Genomic DNA, 16795 nt, shown 5'->3' with positions numbered 1-16795 from the left:
CAGTAGGAAGCTCAGCTGGAAAGAGCACCAGAGAATCAAGTTGGATAAGGGAAAAAATGAAATTTAATAACAGCTGATTTTTGAGTGCTTGCTATAGTATCATATTGCTCTAAACACTTCTGTGTTTATATTTCATTTAAAGTTTTTAATAAACCCATGAAGATTGGTACTGTTTTTCCTGTATTAGATTATAAGGTCCAGAATATAAGTTCTTATTCACTACCAAATCCCCAGTACCCAGAACAATGTCTGGCGCTGAGAAGGCACTCAGGAAATATAGGTTGAATGAATTAATGTGGAAACTGAAGCATAGAGAGGTTAAATAAGTTGCCCATGGTTATAGCTAGTAAGTAGTGAAGCCAAGACTCTAATCCAGAAAGTCTAAACTTTACGGCATACATTCCAGTAAACTATTCTGTCAGGAGAGGGGCATGGAGGGAACAGGGATTTCCCAATAAGATCAGAGAGCTGATGACACTAGAATACCTGATAGAATGAATAGACTGGGATTGGAGACAAAGGTGTTAGAATTTAAGATTCTTAAGGTAACGTAGTTGCGAAAGCAGGATGTCATAGATTAACTGACCCATAGGTGAGGGGCTCTCTCTCTCTGGACTTTCTATCCTTATTCATTGATCTATATTTCTGTTTTTGTGGCAGTACTGTTCTTTTGGATGACTGTAACTATGTAGTATAGTCTGAAGTCAGGGAGGCTGATTCCTCCAGATTTGTTTTTCTTTCTCAAGATTGCTTTGACTATTCGAGATCTTTTGTATTTCCATACAAACAAAAAAAATTTTTTTTGTTCTAGTTCTGTGAAAAATTGCATTGGTAAATTGATAGGGATTGCATTGAATCCTGTAGATGGCCTTGGGTTGTGTGATCTTTTGACAGTATTGATTCTTCAACCCAAGAACACAGAATATCTTTCCATCTGTTTGTGTCCTCTTTGATTTCTCTCGTCAGCATCTTTTGCCTCCTTCAGTAGGTTTATTCCTAGGTATTTTATTCCTTCTGATGCAGTGATAAATGGGATTGTTTCCTTAATTGTTATTTCTGATCTTTTGTTGTTAGTATATAGAAATGCAACAGCTTTGTGTGTATTAATTTTGTACCCTGCAACTTTACCGAATTCATTGATAAACTAGTAGTTTTCTGGTAGCATCTTTAGGATTTTCTGTGTATAGTATGATGTCATTGCCAAACAATGACAATACTTTTTTCCCAATTTGGATCCCTTTTATTTCTTTTTCCTTCATCTTAGACTTTTCTTTTTACCCTGTGAACTATATCCTTAAATTTTAAAAGTTGGCTTTCCTTTTCCTTTCATTTTTTTTCTTCAACTTTTTTTCTTTTCCTTCATTCCTAAAGAATCTTTGTAGTTTCTAATAAGTTTGTCATTCACATTTAGATTTTCAAAGTGATTTCTCATTATTTTCTACCTTTCTAGGCAGAAAAAAAAGAATTCTCTTACACATTCTAAGCCTTTATTAATAGCACTTTAAAAGTGCCTCCAGGTCTGAATATTTGCACTCAAGTGCATGTATAGGAATTTTCATAGAGCCTAGAATGTTTGTATTGGAATTAATCTTCAAGATTAACTATCTAGACGCCTTTATCATGTAAAGGAAAAGACAGGTTCTGCTAATAAGAGACAGAGCTGAATTGTGAACCTAGCTCTTTATATTTTATTTTTCCCAAGGTCACTAAATATCAGTCAAAGTGGAGAGTCTCAATTTAAACCAGAACTGTTAATCTTGAAAGTGGCAGAGTAATATACTTTAATTCATGGATCTTTTATTGACCATTTCTCCTTGGGCTTCTTTACCTTAAATTATATAAGATAATTGTAAAAAAATTTATTTTGCTCTAGAATTATAATTAAATTTTCCACAACAAGAGATAAAGTATTTCTTTCATTCCGGCCTTTTTCACAATCAAGGTATCTTTTTGACCCTATCAGTCTTTCCCATAACCTTTGGTAATACTTCTCAAATAAACAGTCCAGAAATATACTAATAAAGAAGTTAAAAATGTTTTCCTCATCATTATTATTTTCCCTTTCTTGACTTCTCTTTTATCATTCCTAACTTTCCTTCCCCTTCTTTCTCAAAACAGTAGATAAACTTGGAACTAGGTGGATAAAATTGAGATGAGAAGGGATTGTGGTTGTGTTTTCTTACTCTTCTACCTCAACCCCTGCCTACTGTTTGCCTCTGTAATTCTACCAATGGTTTTTTTTTTTTTTTCCCAAAAGATGTATGTTAAGTGTATTTAGAATTGGTAGGTTGAGTTCAGCTTCTGTTCTATTCACAGGTTTCTACCACCACTATACACCAGTGCTTTTTAGACTCTCGGTCATCACCCCTTATGCCCAGCTAAATTTTTATAAATGAATAGGAAAAATCAGTGCATTGCCTATAGTAAAAGAAAGTTTTATTTTAAGAGACTTTGTTTCCGTTTACTATGTATGTGATTTCAAGGATGTGATGTAAAACATATTAAAGAAAGAAAGTGAAGTCGCTTAGTCGTGTCCGACTCTTTGCGACCCCGTGGACAGTAGCTTGCACCAGGCTCCTCTGTCCATGGGATTTTCTAGGCAAGAGTACTGGAGTGGGTTGCCATTTCCTTTTCCAATGTATTAAGAATTTATTATTTCTTACTATGCATTGAAGTTTGCCCACCCCCACGTCTGCCAGTGAGCTATAGGGTTATACTATTGCAAGGTTTGGAATCATGGTTATACCTATACCTATTCAGTTAACCATGGGTTAAACCCATCAATATGAAATTTTTAATTGAGAATTATGGTAAAGTTAGTCCAAAATCTCTTAATCGTAATTTTGGGATTAGCAAGTGTATAGTAGTGACTTAGAAAAAAGGGAAAGAATTCTTGTTTTGAACGTTCCTTTCCACCCTTTTCCCTATTCCTTTATTATTCCTTTTTCACTTGCCAAACTCCCCCAGTATTTTGGGCCTTTGTATTGCCTTTATTATATAGGTTATAATATCCTGCTGCTGCTGCTGCTACTAAGTTGCTTCAGTCGTGTCCGACTCTGTACGACCCCATGGACGGCAGCCCACCAGGCTCCCCCGTCCCTGGGATTCTCCAGGCAAGAACACTGGAGTGGGTTGCCATTTCCTAGCAAATAGCTTTTCAACTAGACATTTGAAAGTTTGTTAACTTCATTTTTAACTACAGTAATTTCTTTTATTAGAATTAAAATGATCGCTTCTTACATTTGACAGCTGACTTTGCCTTAGATGAAGAGAAAATTTATTAAACTTGAGTAGGTTAAACTGTTCTCAATTCATAAATTTGTTCATAACATGTCCTGGAATTACTGTGCCATTTTTCCTACAGAATATCACATAGTGATCTTTTCAATCTTTCAAGTCCTAGCACTTGCTAGGACTTTCAATTTACATTTATTATAATTTTACCTAATAATTTTTACATATTACTGGCTAAATATAGAACGATTCAAAATACGTGTTAAAATTATGTAATAGTGACCTCTACTGGTTGTAATTATGGTATCTTGAAAGTGGATTTTAGAAACTTCAGAGGTTGAAAGTACCTTTTGTTTGAAATGAATTATATTAGTTTACTAAAGTTGGGAAATTCAGTTTTTACATTAACATGAGTTCTTTAACTTTGAATGGAAATTCTAACTGAATGAGTGCTAGACATTAAAATGAAGTATTGTGATGAAAATTAATGATCTGTGGAAGATGGAAACTCTAATGATAAAACTACAATGTATTAAAGTTGGCTGTTACTAATGTAAACCTTGATTTCCATGCTTTACAAATAGTTTTGAAATCAAGTACCTCTTTGCATGATGGATAAAGAAAAACATTTCTTAAAAGTTTCAAGTGCAAAATGGTATTTTAGATTATAATTGATGTTGAAAGAAAGGACAAATGAAAATTGAATTTAGATATTTGGTTTTTGAACTTAGATCTTGTTCCTTGAAATTTTATGTAATAGTGTTTTCAATAGCTTCTGCTCATTCTTATTATCAGCTTTATCATGGTGAAGTAGAAATTCAGAATATGACTTCCCCTAGTTAATAGACGGAGCGTTTAGACTCTTAATTGCCTAATTAATAAACTAGTACTTTGGCAGTTATAGTTGTCTCTTAGCTTAGGTATGTTTGTAGTATAAATTATACCACATGTGAAACACCTGCTTTTGGTATTCTTTGATTTTTAAAAGTAAATTATAAGTGAAGAACACTATTTAATATATTTGTTGCTTAGTTTTTATTTTCCTATTTTCCAAGGAACGTGTTCAAAAAAGTTTCCCTCATCCAATTGATAAGTGGGCAATAGCTGATGCCCAATCGGCTATTGAAAAGAGGAAGCGAAGAAACCCTTTATCTCTCCCAGTAGAAAAAATCCATCCTTTGTTAAAGGTAAAGCTGAAATACTACCTTCTTGCCTCTTAAAAGCAAAATAAAACCCATGATTTTCAAGCACAAGGAATATATTTTATGGATAATAGAGTCAACTGAAGAGTGACATTCTCTCATTTTAGTTTTTCCAAGAGTTTATGTCATTGGGAGGGATGATATAATAGGAAAGTATATGTTCAGCAACATGATTTAAAGTAGTTTCATACCCACAGTAATTATCAAATTGAAAGGACTAAGAAAATTGTGAATTTTGTTGATCTCAGATGTTACCAGAACCTCAAAGAGTTTGCAAAACTCCTTTTTCTATTGGCTAGACATACTTGTCCCTATAAATCCTTCAGATTTTAATCCTTCACATCATTAGAAGTGTAGGGACCTCTGAGATTGCCACAGGGCCATGTGTCATCTTTGAACAAAAATTCCATAGAGATCACCTATACTATCTAGTCTTGCCATGCTTAGTCGCTCAGTCATGTCCAACTCTTTGCAACCCCATGGACCGTACTGTAGCCCGCCAGGCTCCTCTGTCCATAGGGATTCTCCCAGCAGGAATATTGGATTCTCCCAGCAGTGGGTCGCCATGCCCTCCTCCAGGGGATCTTCCCAACCCAGGGATCGAACTCAGGTCTCCCACAATGCAGGCAGATTCTTTACCATCTATGCCACCAGGGAAGCCCAAAACTACTGGAGTGGGTAGCCAATCCCTTCTCCAGGGCATCTTCCTGACCCGGGAATCAAACTGGGGTCTCCTGCATTACAGGCGGATTTTTAACCTGCTGAGCTACCAGGGAAGCCCTACTATCTAGTCTTACTTGTCATTTATATTAGTCTGGTCAGTCAGTTGAATCTCTCCAGAACTAATAGAAAAAATAACTGCTGGAAACTTTAATAATGTTATTATTTGTATGTTATTTAATGACATTATTGATTAGCTCTCACATAAAAAATATGGGTATTAGAGTAATTAAAACCTTAATAATACTTTTGATGTCAATAATTTTTTACTATAATATAAGCAAAATGCTAATACTTTTATACATCATGTCTTTTATTATTCAACAGAGTTAATTATTATCATCCCCACTTTGTAGATGAGGTAACTGAGCAGAAAGTGGTTAAGTAACTTTTTGTCCAAGTTCACAGGGCTCTAAGTGATAGTGTTAGGAAATTAAAGTCTGGCTGGACACTTGTATGATTAAGACTATCAAAAAGTTATGTTTTGTCCTTTATTGTTTGAACAGAAATATCTGCCTGTATCTTACTATCTGGTCTGAGGATGTTAAGTGCAACTTACAAAAAATTACTAAGCTATTAGTTGTTGCACTTCTTTATGATTCTCTTACAGTTGATTTATAATGTTATATTAGTGTCAGGTGAACAACACAGTCACTTTTGTATATTGTACTCCATTTAAGGTTATTATAAAATACATAAACTTATTTTGAAGTTTTTCTCTTAACTGGATTGTTTAGAAAATAAAATCTATTTTCCTATGCGAATTGATCAGGCCCACAAAAGCCCATACTCTTCAAAATTAGATAGTGGTACTATTTAATGTGCCCTTAATAACCAATGTTGTCTAGCAGGACACAACAGGAATTTTTTTTCCATAGAAACAAATTAGATACCAGGAATGTACCACTAGGTTTTTAGGAAGTCCAGGTTCCTTTGGAAGAGAAGGATAGAGGTATAAGGATAGTAGATATTCCCAGATACCAATTAAAGGAAAAGAAACTTGTCATTATTAATTCCGGGTATTCTGAATTAGATACAATGAGCATTTTCCCCTTCCACAGACTTGGGCTTCCCTTCCTAGTTGAGGGATTATCTCTATAGTTATCTGTACTTCTTAAGTATTTTACATGATCATAGATAATTTTGCCTTACCTTTTCTTACCTTACATTTTCAAATAGCAATATGTGTATTATTCATAGATGTACCACTTTATCATTAAATGTTGTTGATAATCACAGACCTTGGTAAAAGTTACGCTATACATTTTTTTTTAATCAGTTTGTCAAATCTACAGTAAATAATTTTAAACGTGCTTTTCTTTTAATTTTTCAGGAGGTCCTAGGTTATAAAATTGACCACCAGGTTTCTGTTTACATAGTAGCAGTATTAGAATACATTTCTGCAGACATTTTAAAGCTGGTGGGGAATTATGTGCGAAATATACGGCATTATGAAATTACAAAACAAGATATTAAAGTGGCAATGTGTGCTGATAAGGTAAGATACTAATCTGTATGTTCTATTCTTACATTTTTATTTCTGACTTAAATGGGTGCTAACATACTGCTCAGACAGAGTAAAATTGTATATTGTCTGTTAGGTTATACTTTTAGTAATCTAACAGCAAAAACTCCAGATATCACTTTATCTAAATGAACTTTTTATAGAGAGTCCTAAAATGTGTTTAAATATGTCATGTAGCTTTTCTCTTCTGTATTGCTGCATGTAGGGTTAATAACAGTAATTCATCTCTTATTACTGAAGTTCTTAAGTTTTTATTTGGATTGGAAGAACTAGAAGATTATGGATTTTTTTGAAAACAATTTTTGAAAACATACAAATACTAAACTCTTGATAATTTTATTTCAGTGCCTAACTTTCTTTAGATACTGCTAGTATGGTTTTACTATGATAAGGTTAAAAGCAAACATTTATTGAAAGTTGAGCATGTATGCAACTTATCTCATTTGGTCCTTAAGATATCCCTCTACAGTAGATACTCTTATCTACATTTTATAAAAGGGAAACTGAAGTTCACAGAGATAAAGAAATTGGTTCAGAATTTTCTGAGACGTTTCAAAGCCTAGACTTGAACTCCAGATCTAAGTCTAAGTCATTGGACTATACTACCTCAGTATTTTTATTTAATAAATATGATCTTTCAGAAAAGAAAATATTTTCTAATAAAGTATTTCATCCCCTTTTTTCTGTTATTGATTTGAAATAGTCTTTCTGATTACCTAATCCAGTTAAATATATTTTAGTATTTATTGTTCTTTCAGAATGTGAAAATCACCAGACCTGAAGGATTTCAAATTTTTTATTTTTTAATGAATAAGTATTTTAAAAGAGTAAATGAATATAAAATATTTGATACTTTTAATAAAATATTTCTGAGTATGTATGTAGCTCACAGAGAAGAGATGCAAGAGATGTATAAAATAAGGCTGTAGATTTGATGAAAGGGTACTTATATTTGTGAAACAAGCAGAAAGTGATACAAGGTAAAATCTTATTTTATTGTTATAGGGATAATGATGTAGAAGTTCACAGGAGGGAAAAGATGAGGTTTAGCAAGAGTAGTAGTAATAGTAGACTTCTTGGGGGAAAAAAACGGGACTTACTTTGATCAATCACCAAGAAACCTGGGAGTTATTCAAATATGAGTTATGTGAGGCCCTGGAGTGAAACGGTGATGCCAAGCGCTTGAAACAGAGGAAACTAAGAGAGAAATCCAAGACAAGATTTGGAAACAAATTAGAAGTAGTAGATTAACAAGAGAGACAGACAGGTAGATACTAGTATTGACAGAGAACTTAGAAAAGGCAGTTTTGTGATACCGGATGTAAAATTTTGTCTTAGAGAAGCTCCCTAAGCTTTGTCTTAGGGAGCAGTAGCATTATATCCAAGAAGAGGTTATTGTGTGTCTGTTTATTGTCATTTAAGAACTGTATTCAAATAACAGAGTTTGTTTAACTTCAAATTTGACTATAGATTCATATTTTATTATAGTTTTTTATATCTCTGACTATGCAGGTATTGATGGATATGTTTCATCAAGATGTGGAAGATATAAATATATTATCTTTAACTGATGAAGAGCCTTCCACCTCAGGAGAGCAGACTTACTATGATTTGGTAAAAGCATTTATGGCAGAAATTCGACAATACATAAGGGAGCTTAATTTAATTATAAAAGTTTTTAGAGAGCCCTTTGTCTCCAATTCAAAATTGTTTTCAGCTAATGTAAGTATCATTGTGTGAATGTATATCATGCTTGCATGTGTTGTTAATTTTACATGACCACTCAAATTTGAATTTGTATAGTTCACGACTGCTAATTTGTCCATTTTTAAAAAGGTGTAGGGTTTAATTTATCATGACTATGATCACAAATGAAGTTGCCACAACAGTTTTAATTTATGTTTTAATTTCACGGAAAATTGCTTTATGACATTATGTTGGTTTTTGCCGCACAGCAGTACAAATCAGCCATAATTATACATATATCTGCTCCCTGTTGAGCCTCTCTCCCCTCCCCCTGCTACAGCAGTTTTGGTAAATTAAACACCAGAAATTAAAAGAAAAAAATCTAAGCTAGACTGATTATGTAAGTATAAATGAATTCACAGAATCTTCCATGAATTCCAGAGAATAAAGCCTCTTGTTTAGGTGGAAGATTTCTGTGCTTAATTGGACTCATTTGCATCATTGAACCAACGCTGCATCAGTGCTGCCTATATTGTTAGGCAGTGGAGATTCAAAGACAAATCAAAACCTATTTACTTTTCTCAAGTACAATCTAGTCAAGACAGAAATGTCAACTCTAAATTGCGATACAGTACTGATTACTGTAACAGAAGTATGTGCTGGTGTGCTGTGTGCTGATTACCATGACAGAAGTATGACAGCAGTATTTCTGGGAGCACCAAGGAGGGAGCCCATAACTGAAAATTAGAGAAGGGATTACTGATCTTACAGTAGTAATCAAACCAACCTGGTTGGGTCCTGGGAAAGTACTAAGGAAGAATAGCTGAGATTGTCTAAGGAAGTTGCAATCTATTAATTTCTAAAACTGTACCTACATAATCATGGATGACTGATGGAGAAGTGGTGCCCACAACAGAGGCTGAGACTGAATGTTCAGTCATTGTTATGACAATGAGTAAACATTAAAAAATAAAGGAGTAAATGATGAGTTGTACAAATCTGTAAATATAGTAAAAACCATTTAATTGTTTACTTTCAATGGATGAATTGCTTTGCCTATAAGTCATATTTTAATGAAGTTGTTTAAAAAGAGAAAGAGATAAAGAGTAGGCAAAGATATTCTTAGGACACAAAAAAATCAAGAACCATAAAATTAAAAATTAATTGGCTAGACTGCATTAAGACAAAAAAAAAAACTTTTGCTCTTCAAAAAGCATTATCTTGGTGGAAGCTACTTCAAATACATACATCTAACCAAAGGACTGTGTTCAGAATATATAAAGTTCAGCAATTTAGTAATAAGAAAAACAGCTTGATACTTTTAAATGGGCAAAAAATTGAACACTTTATAAAAGAAGATACAACAGTGATCAGAAAGCATGTCAAAGGATGACCAACATCAGTAGTCATGGTGTTAATCATTTAGTCATGTCCGACCCTTTGTGACCCCATGGACTGTAGCCTGCCAGGCTCTTCTGTCCATGGGATTTCCCAAGCACGAATACTGGAGAGGGTTGCCATTCCCTTCTCCAGGGAATCTTCCTGACCCAGGGATCCCCGGTCTCTTGCATTGCAGGTGATTCTTTACCATCTGAGCCAATTCCCCACACATGTTAATAGTCATAAGGAAAATGCAAATTAAGAGCATTATGAGACAATACTGGATACTCATTAGAAAAGCTAGAATTAAAAAGACTGACAACACTGGATGTTGAAAAGAATGTGGAGCAACTGCTTTTGGGAATGTAAAATTCCCACATTACCTGTGAGAATGTAATCTGGTATAAATACTTAGGAAAATAATTTGGTAATTTCATATAACATTAACCATAAACTAGCCATACTACCTAGCAATTTCACTACAAAATCTCACTTGGGCAAAATATCCCAAAACATTCAAGGTTCAAAATAGACCAGTGGATTTTAATTTAACAGTACAAAGTTTATATAGTTTCAGATTCTACCTTGCAATTAACCTTTAAGAAGCTACATATTGACTTGTGTAATACTGTAAAAAGATAATCAGTCCATATATATGCAATGTCCAGAATAGGCAAATCCACAGAGATAGAAAGTGAGATCAGTAGTTGCCAGAGACGGGGAGTGGGTGTGCAGGGGAGGAATGAAGAGTGCCACTGGTGGATACAGTTTTTTTAGGGGGATGGTGATTTTCTAGAATTTGATGGTAGTAATGATTGAATAGTTTGTGAATATGTGAAAACTGTTGAATAGTATATTTTAAGAGTGAATTTTATGATATATAACTTGTATCTCCATAAAAATAACTATTCAGGAAAAGGAAAGAGTATCCACAATTATTTGAATAGACTATTAAAATAGTCCTCTCTTTTCCAACTACATGTCTTTTAAAGCTAGATCTTCCTCATATGCTTTAATCAGTGCAGTGTATCACAACAGATAGAGTGCAGAAATATACATGAAAAGCCCGCTGTCTTCAGTTAAGCTAGGTATTAGAGATTGTGTTAGAAAATGTAAAGCAGTCCCATTCTCCTCACTAAGATTTTTGGTTGTTTTAAGAGAAACTAGCTACTTTTCATAAAAGTGCTATTTATTGTTATTTTTAAATGAATTAAATTTTTTATAATTTTCTTGGTTTTAATGTCTAATATGGTAAGTGTAGTAAATGTCAATAGTAAATAATTTCTAATATAGTAAGCAAATAGAGTTTTCAGTAATTTTTAAGAGTATGAAGGAGTCTTGAGACCAGAAAGTTTGAGAACCAGTGACCTAGAGCAATGTACCTATAAATTGTACTTCATTGCAAAAGGAATTCTTTGTCTTTTACTCGTATATGTAAAGTTGTTAAAATTTTTCACTATATCTGCCATTTTAAATTTCATGATTATAAAATGACTTATTGGCTCAAAATAAGTTTTTTATTGTACAACCTAACTGAATTAATATGTTTTTCTTTCCAACAGGATGTAGAAAATATATTTAGTCGTATAGTGGATATACATGAACTTAGTGTAAAATTACTGGGCCATATAGAAGATACTGTGGAAATGACAGATGAAGGCAGTCCCCATCCATTAGTAGGAAGCTGCTTTGAAGACTTAGCAGAGGTAAGTACTTTAATTATACACGAGAACATTGTGCCTCTGGAAGGGCTAAATGCAGTTCAAAGGCCTAAATTTGATTCAAGTACACTGGAATAAAAATTGGAGTATGAATTCTTGTTTCCAGCTAACATAGACGTTAACTGCTGGCTGCTCAGCTATATTGCCCCTTCCTCAGAGGGTCACTGTGAGCATTTGGTTCTGTTATTTCATAAAACTTAGGAAAAAAAGTAGTCTCTCACCCATTATAAAAACAAGCAGATCCCAAAGCTGCTTTCAGATCCCACAGCTCGCACTTAATTGGCCATCTTATCAATGAAGAGGCCACAGAACTTGGACCTAAGGTCAGGCTACTTATGTTCAGTCTAAACTCTTCTACTTATTAGTTGTATGTAACCATGGGCAATTTACTTCACATCTCTAAACCTCTCTATCTATATTTGTAAAATAAGGATAATAATAGGACTCAGGATTTTGTGAAACTTAAATAACCGACCTGAAATATTTAGCTAGCTACTTTTATACAGCTACTTAATACATGGTAACTGTGCATTATTATTTAGAAAAAGAAAATGAAGTCCAGGACCTAGTGGCATGGTGATAGAAAGAATCTGCCTGCCACTGCAGGAGACACGAGTTCAGTCCCTAGGTAGGGAAGATACTCTGGAGAGAAGGGAATGGCAATCCACTCCACTATTCCTGCCTGGGAACTCCCATGGACAGAGGAACCTACTGTGCTGCAGTGTATGTGGTCGCAAAAGAGTCAGACAGGACTTAGCAGGTCTGCTTAGCATTTCCTATTTAGAATAGGAAAATCAAGTCTAAGGCTTAGATGATGATCATAGGGGTAGAAAAATGGTAACTTTCTTGATACTTCACCTGCTAAAATATACAAGTTAGCCCTAATAAGTTAGCATTGATTGTCATTCTGAAATTTCTCATTCTTGCTTTGTTCTCATTCTAAAATTAACTATATCTTTTATTATAACTCAGGGTTGAGTTTATAAAATAAATTAAGACTTTCAGACAATATGCTGAGTTTAAGCTTCACTATAGCCCCTCAGTGTTGCTCTAAACACATAAAAGTCAAAAGTATAAAAAGAAAAAAGGAGTATACATAACTAGACTCAAAAACAAGGATGTTCTTCAGCCAGAGGGAAAGTTGTACTCAGAGGAGAGTCAAGGAATACAAGAACTAATGGTGGGAAACATAGTAGTAAATTTTATAAGCTATTGCATGATTTTAAAACCAAACTGCTTTTTTTTTTTTTTAACTTGAAGAGTTAACTAAACTTCTCAGTGCATAATACGGGCTTACCTTCAGAAGATATGAAAAACTAAACAACTTTGAAAGTGAAAACCCATGAAAGTGAAAGTCGCTTAGCCGTGTCCAACTCTTTGCGACCCCATGGACTATAGCCCGCCAGGCTCCTCTGTCCATGGAATTCTCCAGGCAAGAATACTGGAGTAGGTAGCTGTTCCCTTCTCCATGGGATCTTCCCAACCCAGGGGTTGAACCAAGGTCTCCTGCATTGCAGGTGTATTCTTTACCCTCTGAGCCACCAGGGAAGCTCAAGAATACTGGAGTGGGTGGTCTGTCCCTTCAGGGGATCTTCCAGACTCAGGAATCAAATCAGAGTCTCTGGCATTGCAGGTGGATTCTTTACCAGCTGAGCTATCAGGGAAAACCTGGTACCAGGGAAAGAGAATGTAAAGTTTAAACAACTTTAAACTCTCTTTAAAATTTAGAAAAAAATTATAAGTAATAGCAAGCTGTATTTGATTTTTAAAACATTTAGGAAAATCACCAAATAATAGAAGTACTACCTATAACAGTGCACAAAAACTATAGAAACAATTTTTAATCATTGCTACGATAATAGGAAAAAATAATGAAGCAAAGAAAGCAGTGATAATGAAAACAAAATACAGTCATCCTTCAGTATTCATGGGGGACTGGTTTCAGGAATCCCCTTTCCAATATCAAAATCTGTGGGTGCTCAAGTAACTTTGTATAAAATGGTATAGGACAGTTAGCCTTCTGTATCGGCAGATGTGGAAGACAGATACAGAGGGTGGACTGTATAGTATGATACAAATAAATCCAACTACATTACACTACTACATTAGTAACTCAGTATGCGCAAACTGCTGAAACTTGCCTATTTAAAGAAAGTACTTAGTTTTTTTAAGGTCTGTTTTATGCAGCTTATAAGTGAAAGTGAAAGTCGCTCAAGTCGTGTCTGACTCTGTGCGACCCTATGGACTATATAGTCCATGGAATTCTCCAAGCCAGAATACTGGAGTGGGTAGCCCCCTAGAGATCCAAGCCAAGTCTCCCGTATTGCAGATGGATTCTTTACCATCTGAGGCACCAGGGAAGCCCAAGAAGACTGGAGTGGGTAGCCTATCCCTTCTCTAGTGGATCTTCCCAACCCAGGAATCGAACCAGGGTCTCCTGCATTGCAGGCGGATTCTTTACCAGCTGAGCTACCAGGGAAGCCCTTATAAGACATATATCCAAAACAGAGACACAGAAATACTAGGTTGGTGCAAATGTTAATTGCTGTTTCAGACCATGAATTTTAAATCATTATAACTAGGCTCAGGCATATCTTTATTAACTGAAATAGGAACCATTACAATGAGCACATTTTTGCCAATGAGAAATAAATTTGTATATTCCTGTAGCTAAAAATCCATGCCTCAGGATTTGATGAACTCTTGAAAAGCATTTTTTGTCTCCTGCTAATTGTAGAAGTATATTTTCCCTGCAAAAGTTGTCAAGCTGCTTGAAGAAGTGGTAGTTGGTTGGCAAGAGGTCAGGTGAATATGGTAGATGAGTCTTAAAACCACAAGGTATTCAGAAGTAAGCCCAATAAACATATACAAGATTTTTGTTAAGAAAATATTAAAATAGATTCATAAGGAAGATCAAAAATAGAGACATAAAAGGCAACTCAGTTTTAGGATTATATACATATATTAAAACTGGGAAAGAATAATATAAGAAAAATATGAACCTCTTGATAATCTAAAACACTGTGTCCAGTATGATATATCTTAGGATGTATTTTATGATGTATCTTAAACGGTTGAAGTTTTTAAAAAATTAATATAATATTTCACATTAACATTAAAATCTCAACAAATAAGAAAAAGCATAAAAAATTAAAGTCATTGAGAAATTTCTTTAAAATGTTGGCAAAGTAGTAATAGAAAGGACCTTTCTTAATCTAGTAAAGGATATCTATCAGAAACCTATAAAAGATAGATTTAATGACTAAGCTGTAGGAGAATGCCACTCACTACTTATATTGAGCACTGTAATAGAGATACTAGCCAAAAGACAGGAAAAGAAGAAATAAAATTGTTCTATTTGTAATCAGCATAATTGTCTATATAGCAAATCTGAGAAAATGTATAGTGTTATAACTATTAGGTAGGTTCCATATAGTTGCTAGATAAAACACAACACACACACACACACACACACATATATATATATATATATATATCTTTCCTTAAAAAAATAAGTCTGAGAAATATCAGGGTAAGTTAAAATAAACATCATATTTTCTGTCCTTCACTCCTAACTTCTTTTTCATTCTTCCACTAGATGTCCTCTTCCTCCTCTTTCTAGAATTACCCTTAATAAAATTGAGCTCTTGCTAGAATTTACAACACTATTTTCATAATAGTTTGGAGGTTTTGTGTTTTTATTTTTACCTGGAATAGGGCACAGGATGGAGGAGAGTGGAGATCCTACCTCCTGAGAAAAATCACAATACCTACTCACTTTTTTTCTTCAGGAATCACCAGAACTAGTAGATTATAACCTTTAGAATTGTTTGGTTTATTAATGATTGATGATGGTAAAACTTTTTGGCAATTTGAATCAAATTATTTAATTGTTTTGTGAAAACTGTAACAGTGGATTTTAGGTGATATAAATAATTTACTTTCAGCTTGCAGGATGTGAAAGTAAGTCTACCACTAAGAAGTAATCATGAGAAAATAAATGCTTGGCACCAGTATTCTAAATGTTTATACTTTATCTGGTTGTAGATATCTTTGCTCTTTATTATTAAGGCTAAATTTCATTTTCCAAATCTCAAATCCCCCCATATGTTTGTTCATAATACTCATGAGAGCTGTCATAACATGCTAGAATCCCACTATTCATCAGAAAAAAAATTCATTTTCTTTCTTACTTGAGAATATTAGGTTTACTCTAGTAAAATTAATAGCTATGTAATTTTGCTTTGAGGCTTTAAAAAAATATGTAATTGTGCAGTGATAAAGTGCTCATAATTTAAGTGCTCACTACCTCCAGTGTTTATGGAGGTAGGTTATTTATTCTTTACCATAGAGAAAGATGATGTATGTTTTACCTTTTTTATTTTCTAAGGAACTGGCATTTGATCCATATGAATCATATGCTCGAGATATTCTGCGACCTGGTTTTCACGATCGTTTCCTTAGTCAGTTATCAAAGCCTGGAGCAGCACTCTATTTGCAGGTATAGTAATTTTTAGATCAAGATATAAGATGCCTGGAAAGTAAACTTAAAAATTAAATCACTTTGTTTTCTAGTCAATAGGCGAAGGTTTCAAAGAAGCTGTTCAATATGTTTTACCCAGGCTACTTCTAGCCCCTGTTTACCACTGTCTACATTACTTCGAACTTCTGAAGGTAAGAAAACTCTTCTACTTATAAAATATTCAAGTGTGATACAGTTTTTTACCAGTTTATTTGTGAACCATTATGTGGGTGCTCATGAATATGTCTATATTTGTTTTCTTTTTCTAGTTAAAAAGCAAATATATACGAATCTACAAAGCATATTTTCTCCAGTTTTAATTGTGAATTTTAAAGCAGTCATCAGATATTTTTATCTTGTGCACTTCTTGCTTTCATGGCCAGTTGTTTGGAAACAATCTTGGATTTGTGCATCCAAGAGTCTCCACCTTGGGACCTCAGCAGATTCAGGGACTTAGATAAGGGACCACATGTTAGATAATGCCAAAGTAATGGAGAAGATTAATCACCTAATTTTTGTAGCTTAAGTTTGCAACTGTGCCTATAAAAACTACTTATTATTAGTTTAGATACAGTAAACTATAGTAATCCTAGTAAAATATTTCCCATTTGATTATAGTTCAAAATACTCAATTTTAAAAGTACTGAGAAGAAAGGATTTTGCTTTTTTCCCCTCTTTTCCTGTTAGGCACTGAAATTAACTAGGGAAAAGGGGACTGTTAGTCTGTATAAGTTACAATTCAATAGTGTAACTTAGTGATTTACTTTTAAATATCTTATGTAACTAATGATGTCTGCTTTGGATT

General features: G+C 34.0%; 1 protein-coding gene across 2 annotated transcripts in view; it reads left to right on the top strand.

Annotated features, from left to right (window-relative positions):
* Nucleotides 1-16795, top strand: part of SOS1 (SOS Ras/Rac guanine nucleotide exchange factor 1) — a 129829-nt gene that overhangs the window by 52923 nt on the left and 60111 nt on the right. For both annotated transcript variants that reach the window (XM_040224681.1, XM_040224680.1), the window contains exons 3-8: nt 4290-4421; nt 6490-6654; nt 8194-8403; nt 11310-11453; nt 15859-15969; nt 16044-16142. In XM_040224681.1, the coding sequence (XP_040080615.1) occupies nt 4290-4421; nt 6490-6654; nt 8194-8403; nt 11310-11453; nt 15859-15969; nt 16044-16142 (861 nt within the window). The remainder of the gene's footprint in view (nt 1-4289; nt 4422-6489; nt 6655-8193; nt 8404-11309; nt 11454-15858; nt 15970-16043; nt 16143-16795) is intronic.

Source organism: Oryx dammah, unplaced genomic scaffold (assembly GCF_014754425.2).
Source record: "Oryx dammah isolate SB20612 unplaced genomic scaffold, SCBI_Odam_1.1 HiC_scaffold_25, whole genome shotgun sequence".
Lineage (NCBI taxonomy): Eukaryota > Metazoa > Chordata > Mammalia > Artiodactyla > Bovidae > Oryx > Oryx dammah.
The sequence above is the reverse complement of the archived record's forward strand: the minus strand, read 5'-3'. Positions and strand labels throughout refer to the sequence as shown.